Source organism: Sceloporus occidentalis, unplaced genomic scaffold (assembly GCF_023333645.1).
Source record: "Sceloporus occidentalis isolate IW3139 unplaced genomic scaffold, rSceOcc1.0.p SCAF_41, whole genome shotgun sequence".
Taxonomy (NCBI): Eukaryota; Metazoa; Chordata; class Lepidosauria; order Squamata; family Phrynosomatidae; genus Sceloporus; species Sceloporus occidentalis.
The window spans coordinates 4211238-4221293 of NW_028317021.1; the positions used below are offsets into that span (position 1 = coordinate 4211238).

General features: G+C 45.3%; 1 protein-coding gene across 1 annotated transcript in view; it reads left to right on the forward strand.

The window, feature by feature from the left end:
- Positions 1–4226, forward strand: part of PPIL2 (peptidylprolyl isomerase like 2) — a 71885-nt gene extending 67659 nt beyond the window's left edge. The window contains exons 19-20 of the mRNA XM_089489931.1: positions 773–912; positions 3256–4226. Coding sequence (XP_089346057.1) covers positions 773–912; positions 3256–3349 — 234 coding nt within the window. The 3' untranslated portion in view covers positions 3350–4226. The remainder of the gene's footprint in view (positions 1–772; positions 913–3255) is intronic.
- The last annotated feature ends 5830 nt before the right edge of the window (positions 4227–10056 follow it).

Below are 10056 nucleotides of genomic sequence, written 5' to 3' on the forward strand. Positions count from 1 at the left end.
ATGTGGCTATTGTTAAAACAATTGGGGAGTCAAATCCTTGATGATCTATTGCAGATGACATACTTGGATCACCTAGACAGTCCTGGGCTGGATGGACAAAAGAATCTGACCATCTTGAGGCATGTTCTTAAACAGAGTGCTGACAGCGTTTGGATAAAGTGCCACTTAAACGTTAATGCTTCAAATCTCTCACTACCTTTGTTGAAATGTATCTTGAGATGGGAGTGACAATTAAGCTGGTGACATTCTGCAGTGGCATCCAGTGCCTGACTCCTATGTGGCCTCAGTGTTTGGCTTCTGCGCAACTAGGGCTTGCATGAGTCTCAGCCTCCTCGACTCTGGGCTGTGATTCATCAGAGTCTGGGTCAGTGCTCCAACACAGGACCTTTTTTCCCTCTATGGTTGGTTTGCAGCTGCTTACAAACTTGGCAGAAACTTGGCATTTCTTCGTAGGCTGTTGAGGGAACAGCTGTGTTCACAGTGAACCCATCCAAGTCAAAGTGATGTTCTGTTTGGCAATAGCAGCCTCCTTGTCCAGGAAGGTTACTGCTTTGCAGTTTCCAGTCCTGGCTCCACTGTCATAAACTGAGAAAGCAAGAGGCTTGTGGGCAGCACATAATCTTTGAGGGATTTGAGTTCCTGGGCATCTGGCTGCCTGGACTGCAGGTGGTCCGGCCTTTGGGCCGGACGCTGTCCTGACTAGCATTGACGCTCCTGCTGTGGACATGCTTTTTTTAGAAGGTTCACCTGGTTGTGTATTTTCTCCACCAAGGTTGCCAGGGAGAGAGAGAAGGCCCAGGAAGAGGAAGAGGCTGCAAAGGGGGCATCCAAAGCTGTGGTCCCAAAGAAGGAGAGTCCCACTCCCAAAACGTACCGCGAGGGTGTCGGGAAGTACATTAATATAGCAGCAGCGTAAGTGCAAGCCTTTTGCTTTCCTGAATGTGTGTGCCTGGTTTTGCATGGACAAATGACATTGTGCCATGCTTTCATGACATAGGAGGTACCTTCTGCCAGATTGAACTATCTGTGCTCATAGCCTCCCTGTCTTGCCTGCTCTGGGGTCTCAGTTCGAGTCTTCATCTGTCCCCTGCTCTCAAGTCTTTTAAATGGAAGTACCAGGGACTGAATCTGCCTTTTGCACCTAAAGCAGGTAGTTATTTTTCCACATTCTGGCTCTTCCTCAGTCTTTGTCCTTGTTTGGGCCCACGTCTGATGGTTTAGTTTCTATATATATAAAAGTTGCACAATGCTCACTGCAAAATTAGGATAGGGATGTGCCACTGTGTAGGGGCCAGGCGGCCATTACCCCTACAACTTCGCCCCCCCCCATGTGCTAACGGAGGTATTTGGGGGTATCACAGGGCTCTGGAGCACTTGTGGAGGTGGGGTGGAGGTATTTTTGTGTGTTTTCATGCATCTGAGTGCTTTCTGTATGTTTTGGGGGCAAAACGTTACTGAAAACCACATCAATATGTTATTTTTAAACAGGAGAGTTGGGGGACTTTGCTGCACTGGTGGGGGCTTCAGGATCTAGAAAATCGGTTCCCCAGACCACATGCAGCCTGTAGTGCCAGCCCTAAAATAGCAGGAGAGACTATGAGAGGGAGAAAAAATGTGTTTGTAAGAGAGACAAAGTGCCTGAGGATAAATAATTCCCCAGGGACAGTTTGACATGAAAGCTAAAAAATTAAAAGTAGGTTCTTTGTTGTCAGTTGGGTCTAAATGTGGGTCCCAGGTCTGACAAGCTGAAGCCCATTCCCTTATTCACTGATGGCTTGCCTTAAACTGTTTCCCCCCCAATACATACCAGGCATTTTGTAGCTGAAAATGGTGGAGAGAACCTAGCTGGCTCATGTCTCCCTTCTGACTGTTGTTGATCCCCAGGTACCACTGAATAAACAGCTTCCAAGTTGTAAAATAATCCAGCACATTTTTATTGTGTCAGACAAGGGAGCACCCATTCTTGCCCCCAATCTCACCAGCATTCCTGAACTATTGAAGCTACACATAGAAATCAATGGCCTGTTACAGACTGCCAAAATAAAGCTGCTTCGGGTCTCTTTGGAGGTATGCTATTTAAATGATGCTTGGGTCCTAAGAGTCCGGAGGTCGCGCCAAAGCCACACTCCATTCCTAAGCACTGGAGTGCAGCTTTGGTGCAGCTTCTGGATTCTTGGGATGCATGCATCATGTAAATAGCATACCTCCAAAGAGACTCGAAGCAGTTTTATTTTGGCAGTCTGTAACAGGCCAATGTTTCCCTTTTTGAAGGAAAAGAGAATTACAGTAGTGACCCACTCTCTATCCCAGTATAACTTCACCCAGTCTTGCTCAAGAAGTCACAGGAATAAGACTTAGACAAGAGCAAACAAGGCTGCGTTTCTCACCTGGTGTTCCTTGAGGTGGTCTTCAAAGCACCCTTTTTCTGTCATCTAAATCCAGATACTGTCCCAAGTTTTCTAAACTACAGTCCAACTCCACAGTGGGAGCCATTCTTGCGCCTGCATTTCCAACTAGCCTTTCCTCATAGCAGCTTAGGTTATCCTGAGCGCAAAAGGCTACTACAGTGGTCCCCCGGGTTACGAAATTAATTCGTTCCGCTGCCCTTTTCGTAACCCGGAAGACTTTCGCAAGCCGAATTGCCATAGGCGCTAATGGGGAAAAGCCGCGATTTGGTGTGAAATCGCGCCGAAAAGCACCAAAAGTTTTTTCGTAACCCGAAAAAACTTTCGTAACGCGGAACAGTTTTTTTAAATAATTTTTTTTCGTAACCTGGGAATTTCGTAAGGCGACGCATTCGTATCCCGGGGTACCACTGTACATTGTTGGACATAAGAGGTGGCACAAGTGCTCCACTACTCCATGACTATGGCTCAGCAGTGAAGCACAAAGCTGTGAGTGCAGGTTGCAGATTCAATCCCTAACATCTCCTGTTACTACTTGACTAGACCTCTGCCTGCAACCTTGGAAAACTGCTGTCAGAGCAAGGCAGTTTTGGGTTTGGTGGTAAGGCAACTGAGGATGCTTAGAGAAGGGTAAAGGCCATGTACTCAGTCATTAGTTTGGGGAAACCTGGGTTCATATCCTTTATTCAACCACAAATCCAATGGGCTAAACTTGGGTCAGCCTCTTTCCCACCTTACTTCCCAGAGTGTGTGTGAAAAGATGTAAGGGAGCTCATAGGATCAAGAGTGGGGGGAAAGATGTAATAAAATGTAATAAATAAATAAATGATCCTGTGGTATTCCATGATAGGAAGCGAGCGTCAGAAGATGACGGACCGTCCACCAGTGCAGCTGCAAAGAAAGAGAAAAAAAGCACAGGCTTTGGAGACTTCAGCTCCTGGTAGCCAACTAATGGTGACGAACTCAATGAAACCCATCCATAGCAAAGCCTGGACAACTGTTTGGAATGGAAAAGGTCAGGGTTGTGTGCTTTTCCTCCCGTAGCCGACACTCGCCCACAAAAAAGCAGACATGCTCTTAATGTGTCTTTGTTTAGCATTAGCGCCTTGGCAGCCTTTTCCTTTCTTTGAATCCCTTCTTCTCAGAAAGGTTCCCTTTGTTTATCAGTGAGGAGCAACACTCTTTGCTTCAGGGATGACTCTTACGTATGGCTGCTCAGCGGATTTCTCACTGGAACAGGAGGGGATGCTGAAATGAATGAATAAATGAAGTTCTGTTCCAAACAGAGGGCGGCAGAGGAGGAGTTCATCACAGTTATACCCTTGTTGCGGACCTAACTTCTTTTTGAATTCTGATTTGTAAAAACCAGTCCCTTTTGTGCCTCTGTCCTACTGAACTATTTTTATTAACTGTCCTGCCACCACTGAGGATTTGCATCTTCCTCCTCTCCGTGGGTTATTACATTATGAAGTGTAATACAATTCCCGATCTCTCAAGTGGCTGCTCTTGGTGTGAACTGGACTATCTCAATTTCCTTCTCTGCCTGCTCCAAAAATGTACGCTACCTTCAGGCAAACTGAATTTACCAGGATTGTTGCATCAGACAACTTTAGCAGCCAGACCATACACAGAGACACTGAAATATTGGACTTTGCAGTGGTTTGGTAAGATTCCCGCTAAGGATGGTACCTATGCTGCTTTAGAAAATCGCCTTTTTAAAAATGGTATTGCTCTTATTTTTTTTAAAGAATACCTTGATAGGAAAATATAACGTGTATGAATGTTGTAACATATTTTTCATTAAAGACTCAAGTTCATTTGCTTGCTTCTTCACAATTCAGTTTTTCCTGCATGGTGCCAGCAGAGTTTTTTGTTTTTGTTCTCTTGCCAGGAAATTAGTCAACCCATATTTTTCTAAGCTCTTTACAGGAGTCTGGGCTCATTTGAGGAAACGGTTGCAGCGCCTCCACCGAGGAGAACGACAACGAACGTCAGCTTGCTTGTTTTTCTTGCCATCACGGTATGTTAAAAGATCAAAACACCAGAGTTGTCCTCCCCAGGCTGCTGCTTTGGGGGGGCCTAGCAAATGCAAGGGGCTCATAGCTAATAAGTTTGGTTGGTGTTCCTAATAGACACCCCTAGATGCAACAGGAGAAACAGGCATGCTCTGCCCAAATATAGACTAAACATGACACACACACCCCAGCGCAGGGAGGCCATGCTCTGAACCCTTCTATGCTTTGGTCTAAAGACCATTTAAACCTCCCCATCTCTGTGCAATGACTGGGTCAGTTAGTGGACCAAAAAACAACAACAATGATCCTCTCTACTTTTTGTCAACTGCTAGAAAAGGATGGTGTCAAGAGCCTCCTGCTACTGTGATTGTCTGTTTTCTGGCTTGCTTGGGCCTTGTTGTTGTAGTCTCTCTTGGCAGAGGTTGTCCATCATCTCTAGCAAGGCTTTGTTGCACCCAGGGTGTTTTTGCTCCAAAAGTCCTAAGCTGCTGCTGCAGTTGGGCTGAAGCCTTGTCTCACTCTTAACGCCCAGCATGTGGCTTGAATCAGCCCAGGCTCTCTTCTGTCATCTTCCCCCAAGCTGAAAAACGGCTGCTTTGCGGATGACCTCAGCCTCTGGAAATATTCTCTGAAGGCAGTGTGTGTTTTGCTGCCCTGCTCCCTCCCCTTTCCCCTGTCCAAGTGGAGAAGGATAGCAACAGGGCTGGAAATAGAAAGCCTGCGTGGGAAGGTTGATTGAAAGAAATGGTGACTTCTCACAGACATTCTGACCCCCGTGCATATGTCACCGAAACATAGAAGCCTAAATTAGCCAGTGCATACATTCCCTATTAAAATGTCTCCTGGTTTTAGTCTCTATTTGCATATTTTGAGAAATAATGGGAAATGGTGTCATGTTTTAAAATATCCCAAATAGATCCTCACAGTTTCCTCTAAAGGCCAAATCAGTATTGCCTTCACAATCCTCTCTTCTAAGGCTCGCTTGGGCACAGAGTCCACTTATTGGCTTGATAACAACAAAGAAAACTTTGAAGAGCCACAGCATCAGTTGGCACCAGCTATATCACAGACAGTGACAACAACCAAGGAAATGGAGCTACAGGCTTGTGTGGAAAGCATACATCCTAAAAGCTGATATCACACACAAACAAATGAGACTAAGGGCTCATTCCCACTGGCAGAATAACATAGGTCGTGATTCAGATCCACTCCGTGTCCACAACCGATTTCAAAAGATCCTTCATTCTCACTATAAAAGGATCTTTTTTTGTGCCACTTGAATTGGGTTTTTTTTTTTCATCCTCATTTGCACTGCTTCAAGCCGGGGCTGGGGACAGCAAGAAGGCGCCGGGGAAGCCAAGCGGGGAAGGAAGGAAGGCAGGCACCCGCGGACCAAGCAGGAGGAAGGGGAGGCATTGCCTTCTAGATGTTCACAGACTCTGTGTTTAATGATCTGCTCCAGAATCTTTCCTGGTATTGATGTCAGACTAACTGGACGATAATTGTTGGGATCCTCTTTTTTTTTCCCTTTTGAAGATGGGGACAATGTTTGCCCTCCTCCAGTCTGCTGGGACTTCTCCTGTTCTCCAGGCGTTCTCAAAGATTATTGCCAATGGCTCCGATATTACATTTGCCAGTTCTTTTAATACCCTTGGCTGTAGCTCATCTGGTCCTGGAGACTTAAATTCATTTAGATTAACCAGATATTCCTGTACTATCTCTTTACTTATTCTGTGCTGAAATTCCCCTATTCTGTCCTCTGCTCCATCTTCCTGAGGTTGAGCACCCTTTGCATTTTCTGAGAAGACTGAGGCAAAGAAGGTGTTGAGTAATTCTGCCTTTTCTCCGTCCTCTGTTAGCATTTTGCCATCTTCTGCACGCAGTGGCCCTACCGTTTCCTCCTCCTTCCTTTTCCTGCGGACATATCCAGAAAAGCCCTTTTTGTTGTTCTTAACCTCTCTAGCAAGCCTGAGTTCATTCTGCGCTTTAGCTTTTCTGACTTTACCCCTAGACATGCCTGCTATTTCTTTGAATTCCTTTTTTGTGATTTCCCCATTTTTCCATTTCTTATACATGTTCCATTTCAAACTTAGCTCGGCTGAAAGTTCCTTAGTCATCCATCCTGGTTTCTTGAGACACCTCCCATTTTTCTTTCTCACTGGAACTGCTTGAAATTGTGCCTTCAGTATCTGTCTTTTGAGAAACTCCCATCCGGCCTCAACTCCCTTCCCTTTTAGTATTTCTAACCACGGGATCACCCTCAATACTTCTCTAAGTTTACTGAAATCCACTCTCCTAAAGTCTAGAATGCGTGTCTGACTATGCCTGGCTTCTCCTTTCCATTGTATAACAAACTCCAGGAGAACATGATCACTTCCACCTAATGATCCCACCACTTGCACCCCATTAACCAAGTCATCCTTGTTGGTTAGGATCAGATCCAAAATAGCTGACCCCCTTGTTGCCTCTTCCACCTTTTGGACCATGAAATAGTCTTCCAGGCAAGTGAGGAATTTGCTAGACCTTGTGCATTTGGCTGAGTTTGACTTTCAGCAAATAGCAGGGTAGTTGAAGTCGCCCATCACTACTACATCTCTCTTTTCTGATTGTGTGGTCATCTGTTCTAGAAAGATATCATCCAATTCCTTAGTCTGACTTGGGGGTCTGTAGTAGACTCCCACCATAACATCCTTGTTGTTTCCCTCCCCTTTGATTCTTATCCAGATGCTCTCCACCTGGCTTCCATGATTGATGTCCTGGATCTCTTCACTGGTGTAAATATCTCTGACATATAGTGCTATTCCTCCTCCTTTCCTGTTTGGCCTATTTCTCTTAAAAAGGTTATACCCCTCTATTTCCACATTCTAATCATGAGACTCATCCCACCAGGTTTCAGTGATGCCTATTATATCATATTTGCTTTGCTGTACTAGGAGTTGAAGTTCATCTTGCTTATTTCCCATGCTCTGTGCATTAGTGTAGAGGCATCACAGACCACGGGTCCCATTTACTTGCTGCTTGTGCAAGTTTATTTGGCTCCAAGTGTTGTGTCCTTGCACTTTTTTTCTTGTTTCCTCTATGTCTGTTTGACTATTTTCTCCAGCCCTTTCGCCTTCCTTAATATTGTCTCCCTTCCCCTCGGAACTCAGTTTAAAGCTCTCCTGATCAAGTTCTTGAGACTGTTGGCAAAAACATTTCTTCCAACTGGCGTGAGATGCAACCCGTCCGTTGCAAGAAGTCCCTCCTCATGGAACCACAGCGCATGATCAAAGAATCCAAATTGTTCTTGGCAGCACCATCTGTGAAGCCAGTTGTTCACATCCGCTATTTTCCTCTCCCTTCCTGTACCGTGCCCTTCAACTGGCAGAAGAGACGAGATGACAACCTGTGCATCCATTCCTTTCAGCTTCCTACCAAGCGCCTCGTAATCCCTTTTGATGTTCTGCAGGCTGTGTCTTGCAGTACCATTGGTTCCCACATGGACCAAAAGGAAGGGGTATTGGTCAGTAGGCTCCACCAGTCTTGTCAGCCTCTCTGTCACATCACAGATCTTTGCCCCTGGAAGACAACACACCTCTGGAGACATCTTGTCAGGCCTACAAATCACTGCTTCTGTACCCCTCAGCAAGGAGTCCCCCACTACTACCACACGCCTCCTACGAGGTTTAGCAGCGGCTGTTCCCTTGGGTGGGACTCTCAGGCTTGCCTGCTCTGTCCCTGAAGTCTGTCCATGCTGCTCTTCCTCATCCTCCTTGATAAGGAAAAGAGCTTTGAATCGATTCTCTAGCTGCAAGCTCCCCAAACAATCCCTTCTTGGCCTACTTCTCTGTGTGACATTCCTCCAGCTGTCTGCCTCCTGTGTATGTGAAGTGACCTCCTCGGCTCCAGCATCTTCCTCTGCGTGGTATTCGTCCAGGATTGTTAGTTCTGTTGTGTCCAGGAAATCCTCCTGCTCCCTAATATGCTGAAGTGTAGCTACTCTGGATTCCAACTGCTGCACTTTCTCCTCCAAGAAAGCTACCAACTTGCACTTGGGGCATGTGAAGTTCTCCACTTCTGTAGGCAAGAAGACAAACATCCCACAAGTGTTGCAGGCGACTGCCGTGGTTCCATCAGTGTCCATACTGAAAAGTCTTAGGAAATTACTGGAACAGGACTGTGGGCTTCCTCAATGGCTTCCCAGCTACCTCTCTCCTCCTCCTCTCTGTAGAGGACTGATATGTGATATCAATCACATATCACCACCCCCACCCCAGGCTTTTTGCATTTGCTCTGCTTTATTTCCCCTGGAATCCATCCAATGAGGATCAGAATCAATTTCCAATGGGAACTAGGGGCATATACCCCTGAATCAGGATTCGGAACTTATCATAGTGGGAACAACCCCCAAATAAAACATAGACCAAGAGTTCATCAGTGATTAAACACCAACATGCACACTTTCCCTGCAAGCAGCATCAGAGAAGAGTCATTTTGTGACCTAAGGTCAGTTCAGTACAGTCATTCCTAGCTCTCTACGGGGCAAGAAAATGGCTGCCAACACTACAGCTCCAGGGACACACAAGAGTTTTCCAACTGAAGACACTGCACCTTTGCCACTCTCCTCATGAGGATAACGGCACCGCAACAGCAAGGGCCAAAGGGCTGTGTTGGGATCATGAATACATAGCAATTATGAATACATAACAGTAGGTTATGTATTTGTAGTTGCCCAATAGGATGCCAAACAAAATCTCTATCACTCAAGCATTAAGTTTGCTGGTGGCTGAAGCCAGAGATTGGTTGTAACAATATCCTTTAACATGCACAGATTACTATCTAGGTCAAAACTATCATTGCCAATGAGAGATTCACGTGTATTAACAGTAGTTACACATGGGTTTTGTTGTTGTTGTTAATAGTTTATTAATGCTACTATCAATAGAAAGCCACCATGGTTTAGTGGTTTGAGTATTGGCCTACGACTCTAGAGACCAGATTCAAATCCTCACTCAATCAGGGAAAGCCACTGGGGAACCCTGGGCAATTCAAATTCAGAATGCAAAGGCAGACAGCTCTGAACAGATCTTGCCTAGAAAACCTGTTGGAAACTATTTTGAAGACACACAACAGCAGCAGCATTCGGAACTCATTAGAAATATTACCCACTCTCTTTTTTCCCCTTCCCTAAAGTACCCTGAAGGTACTCTAAAGGGTCGCTTATTCAAAAAAGATTAGAGACATGCCTTACTCTCAGAAAGCCTAATAAAGTTCTGTCTTTTGGTGAATACACAGTCCCCCATTTTCTCATCATTCTCTGTCTAGCTGTAAGTTTTGGTTTTTACCATCCGCACAGGGAGGATAGTGAAGGAGGCTAGAGGAAAAGATTGTTGTTGTTGGTCTATGGCAGATATCTCCAGTAAACTGTAATAAGGCTTGAAGTGGGAAAGAAAATGGGATTCTTCTCTACCCAATCTTACTGTACTTGTGTGCACCCCTCTATAAAAAGCAAGGTAAACAGCAGAATTCTTTCAGAATCTGTGTGAACAGCAAAACAGAGAAAAGGAGAAAAACAGATCACTGTGTCTCACCAGCTACCCCTAGCATGTTTTATTTAAAATAAAGATCCATACATTCAGCCACCAGAAGGGAAATCA